General features: G+C 31.6%; 2 protein-coding genes and 1 pseudogene across 2 annotated transcripts; all 3 read left to right on the top strand.

Annotated features, from left to right (window-relative positions):
• The first annotated feature begins 1334 nt into the window (after positions 1-1334).
• On the top strand, positions 1335-3149 carry LOC125864753 (basic leucine zipper 23-like). The gene is made up of 2 exons (XM_049544821.1): positions 1335-2090; positions 2771-3149. Exons 1-2 carry the CDS (start codon positions 1343-1345, stop codon positions 2800-2802), a joined length of 780 nt encoding a protein of 259 aa, XP_049400778.1. The 5' UTR covers positions 1335-1342; the 3' UTR covers positions 2803-3149.
• A 10402-nt stretch (positions 3150-13551) lies between these two features.
• Positions 13552-14906, top strand: LOC125864746 (uncharacterized; annotated as a pseudogene).
• A 6426-nt stretch (positions 14907-21332) lies between these two features.
• On the top strand, positions 21333-22275 carry LOC125864752 (probable BOI-related E3 ubiquitin-protein ligase 2). The gene is made up of 2 exons (XM_049544820.1): positions 21333-21666; positions 21762-22275. The coding sequence occupies exons 1-2, from the start codon at positions 21373-21375 to the stop codon at positions 22254-22256; spliced, it is 789 nt and encodes a 262-aa protein (XP_049400777.1). The 5' UTR covers positions 21333-21372; the 3' UTR covers positions 22257-22275.
• Positions 22276-23794: the final 1519 nt, after the last annotated feature.

Here is a 23794-nt window from a genome sequence, read left to right as displayed (position 1 = left end):
AGAACTTAGTGCACAGGACTTGTTGTTGTTGGTGAGAGGGGGGAGGCGAAGGGAACTTATGCGTGTGTGTTAATTCCTACATAACGAGAATTGCTATCAAAATTATTTTTGTTTCTTTTCGAATAATACAATAAACGAAAAAAAGAACTAAGTATTCGAAATTGAGTAGATATATCCTATTTAGCTGCTCACTTATGCTATACTGTTATAGTTGGTCCAAATATGCGCTTAATTTAGTTGGATCCCCCAATTGAAAAAAGATCACGTATGCACTTAAAAGTATGCGAAATTGACCAACAAAATTATTTTTGTTTCTTTTCGAATAATACAATAAACGAAAAAAGAACTAAATATATCAAGTATTCGAAATTGAGTAGATATGTCCTGGGGAATCTTAGTAGTTTAGTTGGTTGGCTACCTGAATTCTAACTTGTATCACTCCCTGTGGGTTCGATTCTCCACATTGTATTCCTCTCCCCATTTCTCCTTCCCCTTCTCCCAAGTCCCTTTTTTTTTTTAAAAAAAAGTAGATATGTCCTAGCTCGCTGCTCACTTATGCTCTTATACTGTTATAGTTGGTCCAAATATGCACTTAATTTAGTTGGATCCCCTAATTAGCTTAATTAACTGATTAATAAGCGAAAAAAGATCACGTATGCACTTAAAAGTATGTGTTGGAATTATAATAAAATTGACTCTTGAGTATTGCTGTTATTTTGAAAAAATTATAGAGCCAAAAACAATGGGAATTTGCTTGCTTAAAGATGGATCCTCCTTCAAAATGGAGGGAAGTTGGCTAGATTAAGTTGTTTGAACTTGAACTTAGTAAAAATATTTGTTAGGTTTTTGGTTATGAAAACTTCAATTTTCCTAGCAAGGGATATTTATCCTACTCTTTGTTGTTAAAGTTTCCAATTGTTGAAGCCCAAGGTAAGGTCTGCATACATCCTACCCTCCTTAGACCCCACCTGTGGAATTACAGTGGCTATGTTGTTGTTCTTGAAATTTGTTTATCCGACTCTTCACTACAACAAAAACAACTATTAGTGGCAACAAATAGACACATTAATAAAGAGTGCTAAAGTCTTTACCGGCATTAGTTAAGTGTCATTAGATCCAATGCCGCTAAAGCCTTTAGGGACATATACAAAGAGTGTTAATTGCGGCAATTGCTAATTAATTGCTGCTAAAATACATATTTAGCGGCAATTGCTAATTAATTGCCGCTAAAGATCATTTTTGATGTAGTGCTCATTGTTCTCATATAGACTGGATTGCCGAATACCATCTCAATAGGAGTCTATTAAATGCTTGTTGTTTACCTGCAGGCTCGATTTCTACAATGGACGGCAGGGAGCTAGAATTCTCTAGCCAAGAAGTGTTGTCAAGTTCTACTTTTGGTGAAATTCCAGAATCTAGCCCCACGAACAAGCGTTTCAATGAAATTCTCACGGATGTGCATGCTTGTATTCATGCCCACACTTGCAATCCACCTGGTCCTGATAACTCACACACACACACTTGTTACCATGTTCACACCAAGGTTGTTACACCCCCATGTGACGATACTACTGCAGAGTCGACAGCAGCAAATGTAGGAAAGAAACGCCCTTTGAGTAATAAGGAAGCAGTTCGCAAGTACTGTGAGAAGAAAAAGGCTCGGGTTGCATCATTAGAGGATGAGGTAGTCAGGCTAAGGGATATAAATCAGCAATTGTTGAACAGGCTGCAGGGTCAAGCTGTCTTGGAAGCTGAGGTTTCCAGGCTCAAGTGCTTGCTCGTGGACATCCGAGGAAGGATTGCAGGTGAAATTGGATCATTTCCGTATCAGAAGCCAATGGAGGGAACAGATGTATATCAGAACCTTCGTGGAACTTATGTGATGAACCCTTGCAACCTACAATGTGTTGATCAGGTTTATTGCCTCCAACCGAACTCGGAGGAGTCAAATGGACAAGGCCTTAATAGTTGTGGACTTGAGACTCTTCAGTGTTCGGGTAGTCAGGGACTTGAGGAAGTTCCTGGATGTGCATTGGGCTATGGTACTCCTACGGCCAACGCTTCTCGTGGGAATAAGAGAAAGAGAACAGGTAAAATTCGCATTCATTTGAATTTCCTGTTTTTGGCATATTGTTCTGAAAATTGGTCAATTATTAACTATCTATACCTGAACTCAGTGAACCTTCACTCTCTTAGTTTACAAGAACTCTTACATGAAAATAGGATCTCATCTGGCTCAGTCATATCAGACGTAGATTAGGCTGATTCCTATAGCCTTTGAATTCCGTGGGCTCGTTAAAGTAAATGCTAAACCTGTGAAGATCTCTTTGTAGGTCAGTTAAAATTCATTACAAATTGTCATGCAAAGAAACTTCCTAAGCGGTGAAAACTAGAACAGTATATGGTACATTATAGGTAACAAAGTCAACAACATACCCAGTGTAATCCCACGGTGTTCGGTTTGGAGAAGGTAGAGTGCACGTAGACCTTACCCCTAGCTCATGGAGGTAGAGAGGTTGTTCCGAAAGACCCTCGGCTCAAATAACATTATAGGTAACAAAGCTCCACTGCTATAATAGCCAATGTCTCAAGGTTCTATATTTTACTTGTTTTGCTCAAGTATCCCTTGATACTAGTCATTGGACCGGTAGCAAAATGAAACAGAAGTATTAATTTGAGTTACTTTCCTAATGAGTACTAATGTTTCAGCTGTGCTTTCAGAGCTTCCTATCCTTTCTTTACGTTGATCTTCGATTTGTGTTCTTTTTAGGAAAGAAATGTGCAGCAATGGCAAGCCAGTGAACTGCTAGCTTCAGAAGGTCTTGAGTACATTGTATTAGGTTTCTACTCCGTCTTTTGGGGTTCTTTCCGGTATCTCATCATTGCTGAGTTCAATTTTGCAATATTTCACTGCCCTGCTTCGAGTTGGCAGCCTAAGTTGTTGTTTTGGATTTTTCAGTTATTCGTTATTTAGAATATTGGATTTGGCTAGTGGACATGCTTAAATGGAGCGACATCACATAGACATAGTGAATTTATATAGCGAACCTCAACTTGCTTGATTGTGGTATAATTGTGTTGTTATAATGGATTGAGCTTTTAGACATGAAGATGAGACCAAGATTTGTTAAGATCTTGGAAGCTTTGTTCTTCGGCCTGGTATTCGTTTTGTTCTTTTGATGAATCTTCCTCTTGTTCTTGAATTATTATTCATTTGATGAAGTTCATGTCTATGTTATGTGAACTTGGACATAGTCAAGGAAACAAGGTTTAGTTTGTTGATACGTTTAAAGATTGAGACAACTAGAATCTCGTGTTAAATGGGCGGGTTAAACTGAATTTGGATTGGTCAAAATGCACTGAATTAATGCCGCCCCTAGTAACTGGCACCTCAATTGACAAGTGTGCCTATGTGTTTCTTTAACTTGGAGTGCCTACTATAACAATCAAATAATGGGAAAAATTTTGTGGCGTTTGGAGCAGTCCTAGCCTTATGCTGTTTACTGCGTTTCACTCCCTATATCTTTCTTGTTATTGTCTCATTTGTTGATTATACGCTATCTTTTGTATTGGCTGTTATGTTTGCATATATCTCTCCTGTCACTTAGATCTGATGCTCTTGAGCTGAGGGTCTCTTGGAAACAGCCTCTCTACCTCCACGAGGTAGTGGCAAGGTCTGCGTACTATTTACCCTCCCCAGACCCCACCTAGTGGGATTTCACTGGGTTGTTGTTGTTGTTGTTGTTGTTGTTGCTAAGCACTCTGTTAAATTAGGTTTTAAGCCTAACTCACACCCAAAAAGCTAGCTCAAAGGGAAGAGGATTGTCCAAGTCTTATAAGGAGTCTACCCATCTTATTAACTATTAATGTGAGACTTTTTGCTTTTAACACCCCACCTCAGATCAGTGCTTAGCATTTGGTGCGTGGACAATTTTGGGCAATTTTTGACCCACCTCACGCCCAGTGCTTAGCATCTGGTGCGTGTGCATTTTTTTGGGCAATTTTTGATTTTTTTTTTCTTGGGCCCCAACATTGGATGAGATGAGCCCTGCTTTGATACCATGTTAAATTAGGTCTTAGGCGTAACTCACACCCCAAAAGCTAGCTCAAAGGGAGCAGGATTGTCCAAGCCTTATAAGAAGTCCACCCGTCTCATTAATCACAAATGTGAGACTTTTTACTTTTAACACACTCAAATATTATTTGGGCTTTTACAAAAGAATTTTTCCTAAATAGCGAAATTTTGGAGCTTATTTATTATATACACAACGATACTTTTAGTATTTATCAAACATAATCATCTTTTCACTTGTGAGTTGTGATATAGTGTATGAGACAAGTTAGGAGGTTGTATCTGAGATAGATGTACGATTAACGTGCAGAAAATCATGATAGAATCTGTTTAAAGATAAAAAGAAACACGTTATACAGAGGAGCAAATTATTCAATCTCCATTTCTAGACTCTTATGTATCTTCATCCCAAAAGTAGATCACCCAATTGAATCCTCTCTTCTTCTTCTTCTTCTTCTTCGGTTTTCCAAGAGAAAATCAAATGTTAAGCGATACGAGAAGAATAAAGAAAAACTGTATTGATACAGTTTATCATTGACTGAAACAGAATATATCAATGTATGTTTTTTGTGATTCGATTGCTAAAGTTATTCATCAGCCAAAATATGATAATAGCCACCAAGTGTTGATTATGGGTGTCAAATTGGGCCTTTTGGCCCAATACAGAATCTGCTCCTGCCCTGCCCCATTTCAATTTCTGAAAATGTAAGTTCAGACCCGCCCTGCCCTATCCTGCTCCATTTTAGCATTATGCTGCCTATTTGAATAATCTGTTCAACTTGAAACAGAAGCTTGATCTAGTTTATATTATAAAAATTGAATCTCCATATTATATTAAATGAATTCAAGTTCATTACACTTTTGAATTAGGTTATCGATCTCCAGTACAAAACACGCCATATAACATCGTATCAATAATCGTTGTGGTGTTTCTCCGTTTTAGAGGGTGTTTGGATTGGTTTAATAGTTGGTCAAACTTATTTTTAAATCAGATTTTGAATTCTGAAAGTGTTTTGGAGAATATAAAAATAACTTAAAATAAGTCAAAACTAAGTGTTTAACAATGTTAAAAATAACTTAAATAAGTTAAAAACCAAAAATAGGTCTGCCCTACTTTTTATTTTTAGACTTAAAAGTCGTTAAAATTTGACTTTTAATTTTTAACTTAAAAAGTTAAGTCAGTCCAATCAGGTTTTAGTCGTTGTTATTAAAAAGCTCTTGTTAGCCACGGGAACATGAAATAATATTGATGACGCTATGAAGATTTTACTAGATTATAAACGTATTCGAATTTTCCATGTGATTCCTGATATTATTACTATACATAAATTAGTAGGACAAACACAAAAATAAAGAAACTGAATTTAAGGTTGGAGCCTAATTGCAAGAAAACAACTTTAACAGTCCTAATGGTTTTGTATTTGCTTTCAAAGATTTAAGCAAAATTTATAAATTTACTATTTTCGTTTAACGTTTATGTATAGTCATAAGTGATAAGACTATGATAAATTTTCTTGATTTTTTCTTATGTATTCATTTATAGATTTTGATCACATCTTTGATATTTTGGATTTGCTGCTTCAATTAAAATTTCTTATTCTAATGTCACCAATCTTCAGGATTTGCATCAATTGACTTATTTGTGTTCTCCAAACAAGATAAATTGATGATTTTAATATAGTTGTGAGTTGACGGAGATATTACTGCATCAAAAATCATTTTTAGGAGTAATTAATTAACAGTAAAATCTTAATTGTCGTTAAATATGTATTTTTAGCAGTAATTAACACTTTTTGTATATGTCTCTAAAGTCTTTAGTGACATTGAATCTAATAATAGTGCATAACTAATGTCGATAAAAATTTTAATATTATTTATTAATGTGTAAATTTATTGTCGCTAAAAATTATTTCTATTAGTCGAAAGGGAAGAGTGGAGAAAGATGCACTGACCATTAAAGATCATGAAACAGAATTCAAGAAGCAAAACAACTTAAGTTAAAGTTAAATTAAAACTTTCATATTATAAAATAATATTGAATTATAAAAATACAACTACGATATTTATTGTGACAAACTGACAATATATATCTCAAATGATTAGTAGTATATATTCATGCATGACAAATGCATAAAAAAATGAGCAACTTTCACATATAACAAACACAAAATTCATATTTGTATGCTATAGCAAAGTTTGCATAATTGCGCTCCATAACAAACATAAATATGTATATTTTGTTATACATATACAAAAGAAAGCATTTGTATAATCTGTTTTAGTATACATATACAAAAAGATCAATTGTATGAAGTGAGAGAGGCGAGTGAGCGAGCGAGATCTGGGAGAGGGGAGAGAGGGGAACGAAAATATATGTATATATACAATTTTCACGCATTTTATACATTTGCGTTTTTGTATAAAGTGAGAGAGGTGAGTGAGAGAGCGAGATCTAGGAGAGTGGTGAGCGGGATCTGGGAGAGGGGAGAGAGGGAAACGAAAATATATGTATATATACAATTTTCTCTCGCTTTATACAAACACAAACGCATTTTATACAATTTGCGTTTTTTGTATAAAATGAGAGAGGTGAGTGAGAGAGCGAGATCTGGGAGAGTGGCGAGTGAGATCTGGGAGAGGGGAGAGAGAGGAACGAAAATATATGTATATATACAATTTTCTCGCGCTTTATACAAACACAAACGCACTTTATACACTTGTGTTTGTATAAAAAACGAGAGAGGTGAGGGAGAGAACGAGATTGACGAGCGAGATTCACCAGGAGAGAGGTGAAATAGCAACAGTTTGCTATGAGGTACAATTAAATCAAACTACATTTATAGCATTTAATTTGAAATAATAGTTTGCTATTATATACAATTTTCCCTAAAATAAATACAATCATATCACATTGATAAAGGCCGGTGATCAACGTAACCAACATTGAATTAGACCATATTTTAAGATCAAATTAAAATTAATGACCAATACAGAGTCTTTTGGGGTAGTCGACACGTGTCACGTCGATAATCATACACCAGACATCTCCAAAGAAATTAAAAAGCACATACTTACATACATATATTCAAACTGGGGGACCAATGACAATATTATTGTTGAACTGGTGAAATGAATACTATATCATAGCGGCAGAAAATTATTTAGCCTTTGCTCGATCAAATTCATATCATGCAAATATATTTTTAAGAACACGACAATTAAGGGATTGGTCCACCTAATCAGGAGCAGAGCTAGATAGAGTCAAAGGATTCATTCAAATTACTTTCTTCAATGTAAGATTATATTATATGTAAATGATTAATATTTTTTTATGTATGCTAGTATATATATTGAACTCTCTTCAACTATTTTGTATATTTACTTCTTCATATTTAAAATTCTGATCCGGTCAATACACCTAATTCAACTTATCCAATTTGTTTGGTGGTTCTTTATATGTTGATGAATTTGTAGAAAGACATCCTCATTCGAATGTATATATATGCATCAAAATAATGCACTAATAGCACGTCACATTTATATATATATATATATCCCCACATGCCTCCATAATGCCATCCAAGTGGACCAAAAGAAAAACGTACACATTTAAGAAAATCTTATCTGGAAAAGCTATATAATACCAGTACGTACGTACCAATAAATAATAATAACACAATTTGAAGTTTGATAGCTCATGAAAAATGTAGGCCGAAGTTATAAGAGACTTAGGTGGCCTAAAGAGCAGAACTAGTGTGTACGTTATGGATTTTAACGAATTCAGTATTTTTAGTAGGTTAAGAAATTCTTTAAATATGTATACTAGCTCCTTTCTATTTAAAATAATTGATGTTTTTAACCTCTAAAATTTGATCCAAAATAATTGATATATGACAAAACCAAGAAAGTCACATTCATCATCCCTATAATAATTATGTACCAAAGAAAAAAGCTTAAATTTTAGGAGCGAGTGAATTCCCAATTCCATCAATTTCCATGTGCCCAAACAACAATTATTTTGGACAGAAGGGTTAAAAATTAGGAAAAACTACATAATTTTATTTTGGTTTCCCATCCGGTGTTCGGTATCCATATTGGAGCCCGATTAAATTCGGATTCGCGCCGGGAAGTCCCACATTAGAGGTAAAACGCTCCCTAACAAAGGCAACTTTGTACCTAAGGGGCTCAAACCCAAGACCTCTTGGTTAAGGATGAAGGAGTACTTGCCACTCCACCACAATCCTTGTTGGTGGAAAAACTACATAATTAGACATACTTTACTATCATATATACTATTATTATTTATACTTTCAAAATATCATGTATCTTATCACTAACTAAGAGTTTCCTACCATATATATAGTAAGATATACTTAGATACATGTATTTTTGCTACCAAATACACTAAAATGGAGAGAGGCGAGCGAGATGGGGAGAACGGCGAGCGATATTTGTGATGTATCTCAAATACATGTGAATCATACTAGATAGACACTACATACATATTGTATCCTCCGGTAAGGTACGTAATATTGCAAACTAGAGTATATCTAAGTAATTAGCTCCTAAACTAGTGGAATTTATGTACTTCCGTAATTTAGAACTCAATAAAGTAAAGAGACTAGAATTTTTAACCCATAAATTTCAAATTCTGACTTTGTGTGTGGTGATAACCATGCAAGAACTGTGAAAGGGAGTACAATATATAACTATGCGACAAATGGAAATAATACACAAGTTGTGTATATATGTACTTCCATGGCAATATATATGCAGTGAATGCAGAAAAAATAAACAGGGAATGGATGGGAACTTGTGTACATGTTTGGTTTTATTGATAAAGATCAATTCACATGTATTGCACCTAATATCATGCAGAGATCCTTTATAGAATTAGTACATAGGACCCCATCCTTCTTTTTCACCACTTATTTTCATGACTTGTTCCATTCAAGAGAATTAAACTGACAAGAACGTAACACTCATCTGCGTGCTATGTATGTACATTAATTTAACTTTTCCACCAATGTTGTTATCATTGCATTAATTATACGATCGTTCTATCGTCGGTTCGTAGAATTTAATTAAGATAGTGATATAAGGGTTGGATTCATGATTTGAAATCTAATTATAATGATATACTAATAATAACAATCACTAGGGTTCAGAATCAACTTCGTTGATCTAGGCAAAAATTATTGGATTCACATCAATTCATACTGATTACCATGTAAATTTGCCTCTAAGTGATATTTTGAACCACAAACATGTCCCCTACTTTCGATTTACATACACGTGTAGATACCTTATTACCGATTATATTAAAAAAGAAATTAAGACGATGGTAACCTTGGTACATACCTCTATACTAATTAAAAAAAAAAACTCGTTTGGTATTACACTATATATCAATAAATTTATTTATGGCAAGAGGGAAAAGATAAGGAGAAGTGTAAGTCGGGGAGGAGACTCCATTTCTAGCACTTGTATTGTTCTGTCCTTGTTTTAAGGCAAAAGTTTGCATGGTAAATTGAAAAGTCACAATGAAAACAGTCCAAAATGGATGATGGGTCAATATAGTTACATACACATGATCCATTAATTCTGGTTTTGGTTTGGCAAAAGAATGTCATGTGCTAGGTGTAAAAGGAAGAAAAATATGTTTGTTGATTTTTGTGTAAAATCAAGGGTGGGACTTGGTGTGTAAACAAGGAAACAAACAAGTATAATGATGACTACGAGAAATCATCTATATTATGACTACTATTTTCAATTGTAGTTCCTTGCATGTGTGTGCCATACTCTTCTTTCTCCTTTCACAATATTGCATATTGCAATGCCCTTTAAGTACGAGGGCGGTTCAATAATATCGATGGTCTAAAATCAAATTTTAATAGAGACTTATTTCTTTTTTTAAAAACATAATATATATATTCTTATTAAGTTACTTTAAAAAAAAAAGAGATATAAAATAGTTAACAATCTTCTTATTATGACGAGAGGAAGTTGCTCGGATGGTAAGCAGCCCTCACTTTCAACCCGAAGGTTGCGAGTTCGAGTCACCAAGAAAGCAAAAAGGGGTGGGAGCTCCTAAAAAAAAATACAATCTTCTTATAAATAATTTGATCTATCCTAAGAAATTGTTAATCTTAGATATAGAATCTGATCCAAAATATTGATAACTTGGTATTAATCATGTAGCTCCTTTAATTTACCAAAACCTCCGACCAACTACAATACATACATACAACAGATTGTAAAGCGCACACGTTGTTTACATGAAAATTTTATTGCTTAAAGAAGGAAAAAACAAATTATCAATTTTATATCATCCTTCCATGCATTTGAATTAGCAAAAGCAATGTCTCCATGCATAATATGAAGTCCAAATATTCATGATCTGGATGTAAATGAGTCAAATGACTTATCCCTCGCTCAATTAGTGAACCATCTCTTCAGAGATTAAGAAAGATGTTTTACTAGAAATATCTTTATTATTGCTTCGACTCATATCCCCCAAAAGTGGATCCCTATGACCTACCACGTAGAATTTCACCAACAATTTCACTAAACGCTAGTCATATTTTAAATTACAAATTTTTGCATTCTACGAATTAAACTCTTTATCCCTTCCTCCTTGCAATAACTCTATTACAAGACTCTAGTCTAATGACTCTATTGCATTTCCACTACATCAATTAACTCTAGTTGGTATAGACTTCAACAATACATCAGTACATCCAACTCTAACCATCAACTCAAAACTAAAAGATAAGTGAAGAAACAATACCTACACAATCTTCACTAGATGAGTAAGATTACAATGTTAGCACAAGAAACAAGACTAAACAACAAGGAATAAAAGAACAACTTCACTGATAAGAGCATGTCCCTTGTAGTTGAGGTCTCCGTGATATGAGAGTTGAGACAACCTAGAATTTGACCTAAGAGCGATACTTTTTGATGTTGCAAAAGCTAAATTTTAACGATCATGGTCACTTGGGCAACAACAACATGAACAAAAGGAGGCAAAAAAAAGGAACATCATTGCACATAGCACAAGATAATAGCCCATAGAATGGATAAATGAGCATTATAGAACCATACACGAGAGAGCACACACACTGACATGAAATGGCCATAAGAATATAGGAGAAAAAAAAAGAAACGTCAAGTAAAAACGATTGAAATTTTGTCAATGTCATAGCATGTCACGAGTTAAATGAACAAAGTGATCGATTAGGTGATGATGAGTTTAAACAAATAATTGTACCTAAAAAGATTTAAAAAGAGTTGAAACATTTTGATAATCAAGAGAAGTCAAATCTAAATGAGACTCAAGTGGTAAACCTAAGAGATGATGGTCATGTCAAAGAAATTAGAATCATGTCCATTTGAAAGAAAAAGGACTTGTTAGCTTGCTCAAATAATACATTGACATATTTACTTGAGCATATGATGATATGTCATGGTTGAGCACCAACATTATTTTTCACATATTACCAATTGATTCAAAATTTAGTTCAATGAAACAGAAAACTCGAAAGTTCAAGTCAGATCTAAGTTTGAGAATCATATGAGAAGTCACCAAAAGTGTGAAGAAGTCACATAGTCTTATATGGCCAACAAACATTATACCTATGTCGATAAAATATAGCAAAATCAAAATCTTTGTCGATTAGAAGATTTCAACAAAGCTAGTCCGAAAGACAATTTTCAATTGCCTAACAATCACATCTTTATTGACAACTACACCAAGCATGAGATGCCGTCATTTGTGGATTATTTTGCTAGACACCATGAATAAAATGCGAACAAAATGTCTTTCATCACATCTTAGGTATTTATTATTATCGGGTGATGTCTTTTGATCTCAAAAATGTCCATCAAAATGAGCATAAGACTCATTAATTCCTATTAGAAATTGCAACAACTCTAACAGCCCGGAAGGCTAACATGCTAACCTCGTAACTAACTCCTAACAGTTGAGCTCAATTAATTGCTTGGACGGGACACATAACTCGTTAAATTCAATTTTTCATAAAATGCAAACAAATGAGATCTAAATCAATTTATGTACTATATTTTAAATTATATATACTTTTTTTACTTACTTTTTATACGTATAATAAAGAGAAAATTTAAACTCTCTGGAAAAATCAAATTTTAAATGAGTGTACTTTACATTTGAACATCACTATTCGTTTGTTGTCTTTCGAATTTTTGACCGAAATAAGTCATTATTAAAACCAATTCATCAAAATAATACATTTTAAATTTTTTTTACAAAACTAGAATAAACGTATTTGGCAGTAACGTTTTAGGTATTATTTTATTAAAAAAATCAATGGCAAAAAGATAAAATGTGACGAAGTAAACAAACATAAAACGTTACTATCAAATACGTTTTATTAATTCGTTACTCACAGTCACGTTTTAAGACTAAAACGTTACTGACAGTAACGACTCTTTAATAACACAAAAATAGTTTAAAGTCTCAAAACCCAACATGCTTTGCAAACAGAGTAATTTGTAGCAAAAGAACGTTGAATAATAACACAAGAATAGCTATTGTTTTTACTTGTAAACGGCCAGAAAGGAAAAAGAATGGGCAGCTAGATTAAAAAAAAAACAAAAAGAATGAGTTCTTGAAGTCATTTAGATCTACGGGTTTTCGTTTATCCAAAAAAAAAAGAAAAAAGATCTACAGGTTTTCAAAGGCAAACTAAGGCTAATGATGCTAAATATATAAGTTGGTCAGGTTAATCCTCAATTTTGACAAGGTAAAAATATAAAATCTAACTGGAAAGATGAATAAGTTCTTCCTAAATACAACAGATAAGTAACCAGTGGAGTAAAATTGTACTGTCCTCATAAGGTATTCGTGATTGAATTTTAAAGAATCGTTACTGGCAGTAACGTTTTAGCCTTAAAACGTGGCTATGAGTAACGAATCAATAAAACGTATTTGACGATAACGTTTTATGTCTGTTTACTCCGTCAGATATTTGCTTTTTTGTCACTGATTTTTTTTTTTAATAAAATAATACCTAAAACGTTACTGCTAAATATGTTTATTCTAGTTTTGTAAAAATTTTTAAAAATATATTATTTTGGTGAATTGATTTAAATAATGACTTATTTCGGTCAACTACTCGTTGTCTTTTGGCGACAACATAATCTTGTTTGATCAATATGAAGATTATGTACTAGCTATATCTCGCTCAGTTCATTATCTTCTTTATAATGGAGAGAAGCACCAATGTAGGGTTTTTTCATGGTCCATTGGATATAATCCTAAGGAGGAAACGACGTTAGTTGTGGTTTGGATTTTCTTGCCGAACTTATTTCCAGATTTGTTTGCAAAGAAGTCTCTATTGTCTATAGCATAGGCAATTGGGAAACCAATAGCTATAGATAAAGCTACTCAAATCAAGTCAAGACTTAGTACGGCTAAGGACAAGGTTATACTTGATCGAATGGAAAAGCTTCCAAATCGTATAAGGTTGCAGTTTGTGGATGGAAAATATGGTAAGTTGATCGAGGTTTTTCAGGAGATTGTATATGATAATCTACCTTTATACTGCAATTATTGTAAGCACCAAGGTCATGGTGAAGATAGTTGTTGTTTAATGTCGAAAAGAAATCAAATAACAAACAAATTGATGATACCATTGAAGTTGCTTTAAAAGGTACTATCGATAGTGAAAAGTATCAAGGTGTTGCGAGAGAAATACTAAATGAAAAAAGAAAGATTGTAGATGTCGATCAAAGTAAAGCTACTTCTTTAGATCGACAATTGGTTGCTGCCACTTCTGAGCAAAATCGTACAGACTCAATGGATGTTGATACAAGTAATATTGGTGTTCAAACAACCACTGAAAACAAAGCTATTTTAGAGGTTTCAAATGACAAGAGTTAGCTCTAAGTCCTAAATCTGTAGAGATATTACAACAACAAAAAAATGTGGATGATACAGGTGATTACAATAACTAACAGGCTGCTACTAATGAGGTGCAATCAAAAGAAGTTGGGATGAATTTGATGTCTAATGCAACTAAAAACGCAGGGAACACCAAGAGTTGGGGTTGATGCGCCGCAAGTTGGTTCAGGGCAAAAATTAATGGATACATCTGATGTTGAAGATGCTGAAAATTCTAGACAACAAGTCTTGCAAGTTGAAAAAGAGAATGCAACTAAAAACTGGACACTGGTTGCACAAAAAAATTCAACTAGTAGTCGGACCCTTTTCTTGACTAGTCAAAATAATTCTCCATGTAGTGAAAAGGGTGCGACTGGAAATTTTCATGACAGTGAGAAGAGACAAGATATTAGTAATGCCTCAAGAGACCTATTATGTTCGAATAGTTTTGATGCTTTATTGAAGACTACTCGAAAGCAACTAAGGTTAACAGAGAATGACAACGATTTGATCCAAGAAAAAGAAGTCTCACCACTTGTTTTGAATAGCAAATTAAGTCCATAAGCTTTTGTATTTGTGCCTAAATGTGTGATTGCAAAGAAGAATGAGTAAAGGGTCTTAGTGTCAAATACAATTGATTTGAGCGAGGATTCTCTTAATGAAGACGAGGAAGACAATATGTTGGACATATGCTTTGATAGAGTGGCTAGGGAATGAGATATATCACCTAGGCAACAAAGAAGTGGAAACAACAAAAGCAAAAAGAAGACACATGGAAGGCAACATAGTTGGGACAGTAAAATGACCGGGGAGTTTGTTCCAAGGCACCTACTGATGCAAGAGGCAAAGCAGAACCATTTGACAGTATCAATAGGTTCAACAAGATCCAATAAATCCATAAAGAAGTTATAAATTATCAAGTGTTGTTGGATAGGTTTGAAGAAAAAGACGAGAAAAATACTTCAAATTACTTTTGATGGGTAATCAATCATTTTTAATTCATGCTTTTGTAATAGAAAGTTTGAGGCTGATAACTCAACTTTCTTCTTGATTGGCATATTTTTACATTATTTAAGCATCCTCTTCTTGATAACTCATACTTAGTTATATCTACCTCTTATTTTCTTCATGCTTGTTAGGTAGCAGAAGTTAGGTACTTCATTAGGATTAGTAAGGTAAGGTCCAACCCCCTTGCGTGTACTTATCTCTATTGATATTTTTTATGTTTAATAAAAGGTTGTTAGATACTGTCTAGTGGTAAGTTTATTTTTAAACCCACCCACCCACCCCGCCTTCAAACTATGTGATATCATTTAATTGATATAATGTTTAAGAGAAAAAAAAGACTTTACAATTTAGACGGACTAAAAAAAAAAATATATCACGTAAATTAAGATAGAAAGAGTATTTATTTAGCTATACAGTGTGAGAAGCCCCATCCTAGTATTTTAGGTAAGTGGTGTTACAATAAGGTTGAGTACATACCTATAAGTTATTTAGATTTTCATTTAATTTTGTTTAAACTTGAATAAGAAGAAATCCACACAACTTATTAGCGCAATACATTTTGAATCAATTAGCGTAATACATTTTGAATCAATTAATTAATAAGAGCACCTAATTCCTAGAGATTTAGGCGAGATGTTTTGTTAATAAAAATTGTGAACACAAATATAAATAGAAAAAAAGTAGCCATATTGCCTTAATTATATCATAATTTCATAGCTAAAATAATTACAGAGATCCCTAAGTAATGTATTTATTAATTAAAGAGGTCAGAAAAAAAAAAGCAGGGAAATCACAACATTATACAAATATAAACTCCTCCATAATAGCTAAATAAAAAAATATATGTATCTAATTAAATACTTAGGCCATAATGATTTCATTTAGCATTTGTGGTAGCGTAGCTAAAAATAGAGGTGACAAATAGGTGAATTGAATAGAGTTTGAGTGAGTCAAAATATATTGAGTTAATAAATATACAGATAATTAATATGTCCAAAAGTAATTTACACTAATGGACTTAACAGCGGATCGAAAATCACAAACCAACCAATTATATTCTTACTAAGTTTAGTTATTTTATTTATTTATAATCTTTTAGTTCTAATAAAAATTACTATTTGTCCTTTATTGTGGTTATATTGAACATATCAAATAAAATATTATAATTGGGGCTGAATAGCAACCCAAATTCTGATGGAATACTAAACTAATCAAATGTGTAAGACCGTAACTATCTTATACTATAACCACGAGTTGATATATTATGGCAAAAAATGTAGTTTAATTTCTCAATCATAAAACCACAAAAAGACGTGTTTGTTAGCCTCGTGATGGATGGATGAACCAAAAAAAAATGTCTTCCACCTAACAAAATGGTTAATTAGTCCACTCTTAGGTTTATTTTTTTGGTTTCCTATTTGATATTTGCATTAAAGTTCAATTAATTTAGATTTACCCTCTACAAAACCGAATCGAAAATCGAACAAAATCGGAAATCGAGTCGAACCGAGAAAAAAAATCCAACTAGTGGTTAGTTTGACTTGGTTTGGTATTGAAAAAAAAAACCCGACTATATTTGGGTTGGTTTGGTTTTAACTAAAAAAAACCAACTCGAGACCAAACCAACCCAACATTATATATAAAATTTTAAAATTTTATTTTATACATAAAAATATTTACTTTGATATAATTTTTAAATATTTCTTATACTTTTTCATAGTTTTTATCTTTTAATATATTATTTCTAAGTTTGAAACTTAGAATTCTGAATGGTTCAATAAAGATTATAGTCCATACATGTTGATAATTATAATAAAGCTTGAATCAAAATCAAATTAATATTAATGCAAAAAGAAAATCAATTCAACACTAAGAATGACAATCATATTGAATATTTGTTCTTTGATTTTACATTGGTTTAAACAATTCAAATACATAATCTAATTTTAATTTCCTTTAATATTTAGTCATGTAACTAATATATACTTATTAAACTTATTTTAGCATGATTTAGTACTTTTAAATTATGATCATTTTCATTATGACTTGTTAATTTGCAATATTTGTTTTACGCAATTTCGTTATTATTATTTTTTGTTGGATATTTTAGTGTCATTACTCATATCATATTTTGTGTTATTTTCTTAAGAAACACCTTAGATAGTTGTATTTTGGTAGGACTAAAGAAATATTTGAAGTATAAGTAAATTATATGTTTGTATGAATACTTTATCGGAAAACCCGAAAATCCGAAAAACCTGAAAAAATTCAAAAAAACCCGAGGTTGAAAAATCTGAGTTTTTTTGGTTTGGTTTGGTTTATAGATTTAAAGATCCGACACAAATGGTTTGGTTTGATATTTGAAAACCCCGAACCAACCCGGTCATGTACACCCCTAGATTTACATATTGTAAAGCTCCATTCAAAGGGAAGCGCTTCCTATCAAAAAATTTATTCATGGGTTGCTTTATCACATTTTCATTATATCTCCCCAATTTTGTCAAGTAATCTCTTGACTGATACTTGTCGTTCTAATTTATGTGATATTGTTTGAGTTAATATAAAGTTTAACAAAAAAGTAAAGATTTTTCAAATTTATGGTCTAAAATAATTATTTGTATAGCTTATAAATAATTTTATTAAGAATAAAGAAGAATTTTAAAGTTGAATATTTTTTTATAATAAAGTGATGATATTCTCTTTGGGATTAATTAAAAAAAAACAGGTTGCCGCAGAATTTGAATAAAAGGAAATATATTTCTAGAAAACAAAAATTGATATGTTTAATTATAATAAAAGAATTGTCTACAAAATTTGTGCCCCTTCAGTTATTTTTTTCTTTCTAAAATCTATTACCGACTCCTTAATCAGCCGATTTCAAAAAAAATAAAAATTAAAAATAGCCAATTTCTCAAACGTGTTTGAACATGAAAAAGAAAAATAGAAAAAAGAAAGTGACTGTGTTAATGAAAAAACTTAAGTTATATATATTGTTAGTATTAAAAAAAACACGAAAATAAATCCACTTGTCATTGGTTTGGTAAAGACAAAAAGAAGAAAAAACTCGCGAATGTTTGGGTTAAACAAATAAAGTATAAAACAATAAATCATATGTAAACTAGCAAAATACTATAATGTGTCGGTACACTTTTCGGCTCAAATGTGTATAATGGGGTCAAGACTTGGCCAATCAAGCATGAAAAATTAAAAAATATTTTGCTTCATACCAAACAGTCCCTTCGAGTTCATTTGATTCATAGAAAGGTAATACAACTATAATTGTAATTTTGGGACTATAATATTGTTTTCCGAAAAATAGTAGATAAATTTGTACGATGGATCAAGGACACGCTATTATATATATATATATATGCTTAATGTAAATGGTGTAAAGTAAATTTGGAGTTCAAGAATAAAAGTGTTCTTACAGTATATTCCCTCTGTCTAGTAGTTGTCTATTATACTATTTTGGAATGTTCAAGAATACTTGTCAACTTCATGAAATCAATGAATAATTTTATACTTAGTTCTTAATTTACCCTTATTATTAATTATAGTCATTTTTCTATTACATTTTTTAAGAGCAATTTAAGACATTGTATTTACTACTATATTCAAAGGATAATATAGTAAAATTACCTTTTTAATTATTGTTTCTTAAAAAGTGTGTAAAATCAATAGTGGACACAAGACAAGTATTGTTCAATAGAGGGAGTATCTCTAGACACAAAACATATCTCATTAAATTAATTATGAACCCATAATTTCAAAACTAAAATGTGTTTAAGGGAAAACTTAACCCGCCCGATAGTGGGGTTTTCACCCACAACACTAGTGTGGAAAACATTTCCACAGTCTCTTTCTTACCACTGAGTCATCAATCAATTTTGTTAGGGGGTTCACAAGTTAATATATATATATATATAATTTTCTAATAAAAATATAAAATTTATGGAAAAGTTATTGAGTTAGTCCGAACCCATGAATCTCACTTAGCTCCGCCCCACTTCGCTCCATCCCACCATGCCTCATTGCTATCCTTAAAAAGGAAAATAAATATTCTTCTTAAAAAAATAGAACGCATAAAGGGTGAAAACGTGTTTAGTTATATTGCCGATTAAGATATTGAATCCCAAATTTACATAGGTTCTATTTTTAAAAGGTTCCCATTAATCTTTTCACGTCAAACCCGTGAAGTTTCGTGTTATGACTTTTACTATAACTTTCCTTTTGCTTCTATTTTTTTTTTTCTTCTATGGACTAGTACTAGTATTTCAATGAATTTATTTCCTAATAAAATTCTTTAAAAATACCAAAAAGAAATATAGAAACAAATTAACAAATAACAACTAATTTGTTAAATAAACTTTACTATGGTCATCAATTTAATTTCTTTAACAATCTGATGTGATTAATTTTTAAAACTTTATAAACTCGATTGAAAAGACGTTAGAGAGAAATCAATATCTGACCTCTCCTATGGTAAGGGGATATCATACCATGCTGCACCGACAATAATGTCTGACGTGAATCAATATTATCAATGTGTCTACATTGATTAATCATGTCCAAAATTGAATTCAAAATTTTAAATTACCTTCTATTTTTTTCTTATATGAAGTACTTCAATATCCTGCCTTTTTTTTTTATGCTTTTGGTGATTAGCATAACCTATACCCACAAATTACCTTACTAAAAAAATAATTGAGTTTGAAGTAAGTGTAAATTTAGGTCCTCTAGCACATTTTTTATATTTATTTATTTTTTAAAAAACTTCACAGTTATTTTGCAAGAACAGAAAAAAGAAGAAGTAAGTTTATAATATTTGGAAAGTCAATGATTCTTTTTAGCTTTGATATTTTTTTTATCAACTTTTTATTTATCAAACTTCACAAATTTTATGATTTATTTATAGTATTTCCTCAAATTCAAAAGAATAACGAGGTTCAGGGTACCTCTTTAATGCATTTTTATTTTATTAATTCTATCGGTGTCGTTTCTTTGTTCTTCACGAAATGGAACTTACTGTATATGTTAAAAAACTATTTAAAGTACAATAAATAAATAAAAATATTACTGTATTAATGTCAATGAAAAAAGTCATAACCGAAGAAAATTATTTGACAGCCAAAATAACAATAACAGTACAATTTTTGAACTAGTGGATTATAATTTTCCCATGTACTTTTTAAAATTGTAATTTTATTATTAAAAATTCAGAAAGGGTAAAAAAATGAACAATGCAAAATTAAACACAAATATATTAATTAATAGTTTGTTCTAAAAATACCTTTATGGTTAATAAATTTGATCCAAAATACCCCTACCGCAAATAAATTGGTCCAAAATTTCCCTATTAATGAATCAAAAATGTCCTTTTGCGATTTGAAGTAAAATAAACATTTGCTAGTTAAAAAATTATATTAGGAATAGAATGTGTTTTGAAAAATAAAATATTTATTTGAAAAAAAAAGGAATATTTTTTACCAAACTATTAAAATGATATTTTTAAACCAAATTATTCACTGAGAATATTTTTATTAATTTCACATAATTAAAGAGTTTTTTTTACATGGTACATATTAAATTCATTATTCTTTTTTTTCACGAAAATTCATTGGTCTTCGTATTCTAACATTTGTCAGTTTCTTTTGGAAGATAGAAAACGCGTAATATTTTTTTTTAAAAAAATAGAAGTTACGACGAAAGTTAAGAAGGCAAGTAAATTGTAAAAAATCCTATTCTTTAGGCTTATTCACAAACTGACAAAACAAATCTTTGAATTCCCTCTAAAAATTAATTCTTCTCTAATTAAATTATATTTTCAAAAATAAAACTGACCATTTCTTTTTCCCTTCCGTTTCTGCTATCCATCATCCTAAAATACTGATGAAAAAAATAAAACTCCTTCAAAATCTCCAAATTAGGAATGGAATTCAATTTTTTAAAATTTTTTCACAAACAAACAAAATAGCTTTTCTGACCCGATAGTTTTGTCACAAAATCTGTATGCTACAAAATTTCTTCTCTTTTAATGCTTCTTCACAAGAATAGAAAGAGAAAGAGAAAGAGAAAAAGAAAAAGAAAATAATTAAACCTTTTATTTATAACCCTTCCTTTACTTCCTGCAACTTTTCAGTTTTTCAGTTTCCATAAAAATTTGAATACTTATTATTATTATAAATACACAAGACAAGAAAAGTAAACAAGTTATAGGTTAGGCCTACAAATGTTAGCATAATAGTACAATATATGTATCTATCATCTTCTGTGTTTGGAGAACAAATCAACTTGTTATTTGTGAAACCAAAATTTTACCGTGTTTTGGTTCATCATTTTGTTTGTTATTGATGCTTGTGGGTTTACAAATATGGCCATTCAAGCGCATTTGTATTCGGAGAATCTCGGGTTTTCGTTAGGGAGTTTGCAGGATTTAATGGATGACAATACTTGTGGATTCAATCAATTTTGTTTTAATCCTCAACCGGAGCAGCAGCAACAACCGTATTTGTTACAAATCCAACAGCAGCAGTTTCAAATTCTGAATCAGAAAAATAACATTCAGAATTTGATGAATTCGTCAAATTCTACCATGTTTCCTCATAGTCTGGCTTCTCAAATTGAGAAACAGAGAGTCGAGATTGATCAGTTCATTAGTTTACAGGTAAAGCTTACTCCTTCTATCTCAATTTATGCGATTTTAGTGAGATGATTTGTAGCTGGGTTCTAACAATTAATTGATTTTTTGTTGATTAACAGAACGAGAGATTGAGATTGGCTCTGCAAGAACAGAGGAAGCAACAAGTGACATTAATTTTGAGAAATTACGAAGCAAAGACTCATTTATTACTGAAACAAAAAGACGAAGAAATTGCGAAAGCAGCAAACAGGTCGAAAGAGTTGGAAGATATTTTGAAAAGGATAGAAATGGAGAATCAAACATGGCAGAGAATTGCGAATGAGAACGAAGCCATTGTTGTTTCTTTAAACAACACAATTGAACAACTAAGAGAAAATGCCTGTTTTCAATCAACCAATGTAGGTGATGCAGAGTCTTGCTGTGATGTACAACCAATTGAGGACAAAGTACAATCATCGATAAGGATGATGTGCAAAAGGTGTAATTCTAGTAAGTCATGCATGGTTTTTTTGCCTTGTAGACATCTTTCTTCATGCAAAGATTGTGAAACTTTTCTCCATTCATGTCCTCATTGTAACATGGTCAAAAAAGCAACTATAGAGGCTTTCATTTGATCTTCTTGCAAAATGACAAGTGTTCCAAGCTTTTTCCCCCCTAATGTTCATTTCGGTTCTGGACTTTGATTAATTTAAATTTACATCGCAAAAAGGATCATTTTTCAGAAAAGTCAATTCCTTATTCAATCTTTGGAAGGGTACTTCTATTTAAGTTTTAGTGAACATAGTTCCAATGGAATACTTCTGTACGATAGAATTGGGTCTTTTTATAGAAACCTCCAGGGCCTCCTACCACCAAAAAAATGTTTATATAGTGCAAGAACGCTCACATTTTGTTCTTAAGGGAAGAGTTTTTCTGTTAAATAATTTTCATTTCCAATTTCGAATCCTAAATCTTTCATATAGGATAAAAGGATCTTATCTATTCTACCATAACCTCCACCGCCGTTCATATAATATAGGAACACTCACATTTTGATTAAGGTGTTTGTTTATCACAAACTTTTCATTTTCAAATTCAAATTCGAAACCTTTAATTTAAAACGAAAGTACCAGAACCGTTGATAGTTAAAGAACATTGAGTTGTGAGATTAGTTTGGTAGAGTAGTCGTTCTAAATTCATAAATTACATTGTTAATCTTGTAACTTTTTTTATTTTATGAAGCTGACTCATTGATCTCTTTTTGGACTATGATAATTTTGTGTACTCTCTGAGGGGAACCCCTGAATCATATAATTAAACAGAGTTATTATTATTATTAATTAATAGTAGTACAATGACAGGACTCAGAGCATCTCTTTTATTTATAGTATTATTTATTTCTTGAAAAACATTACTTTTACCTTTTTGGGGTTTTCAAATCATCCACTTTAGGATTGATTTGATCATTCATATCTGATTTTAGCAGTCGTTTATTGTGTTTGTTGAAATGTGACTGTGAGTGCATGTCAGAAATTAGTAGGTAGGATTAGAGGGGAGGTGGGGGCACTGGTACTAGTTTTTCTGTCAGATAATTTTTACTTTTTTGTAATTGATCTACTCTTCCAAGGAATCCACCTTTTTTGTTTGTTTTGGGATGGAGAATTTAATATAGAATAATTTATAGTATAGACTGTAGTCAAACTTCTCTTCTCCATGAGTAGCATTTTTTGCTGTTATATACGTTAACAATTTGAACTTTTTATATTTTATTTTGTTATATATTATCTAGTATAAAAACAATAGTTATATTTATTATCGCATTAAAAGTATTGAAAACACCTTTATATTTAGCGTAAATTGTTAGTTTCGTTCTTGGACTATTTATAACTTTAAAACACTCTTCTATTTAACTAATTAAACTTAAATATATCTCCGATACATGACATAGCAATTGGTTTCAAATTCTTGTAAGAGTGTGAAACTCTTAATAAAAAGTCAAGAGAAGTGTTGAAAACACCACTAAACTTGGCGAGAATTTAGGGGTGTATTTCACCAATGTGACAAGATATGAGGTATATTTAAGTTTAATTAGTTAAATAGTGGAGTATTTTAAGGCGGTCATCGAAAGCTATTTATGTAACTTACATAAACAAAAAATAGGGTTGTGTGTGTC

The sequence above is a fragment of the Solanum stenotomum genome, chromosome 5 (assembly GCF_019186545.1).
Source record: "Solanum stenotomum isolate F172 chromosome 5, ASM1918654v1, whole genome shotgun sequence".
Lineage (NCBI taxonomy): Eukaryota > Viridiplantae > Streptophyta > Magnoliopsida > Solanales > Solanaceae > Solanum > Solanum stenotomum.
Note: the sequence above shows the minus strand (reverse complement) of the source record. Positions and strands in the feature narration are given on the sequence as shown.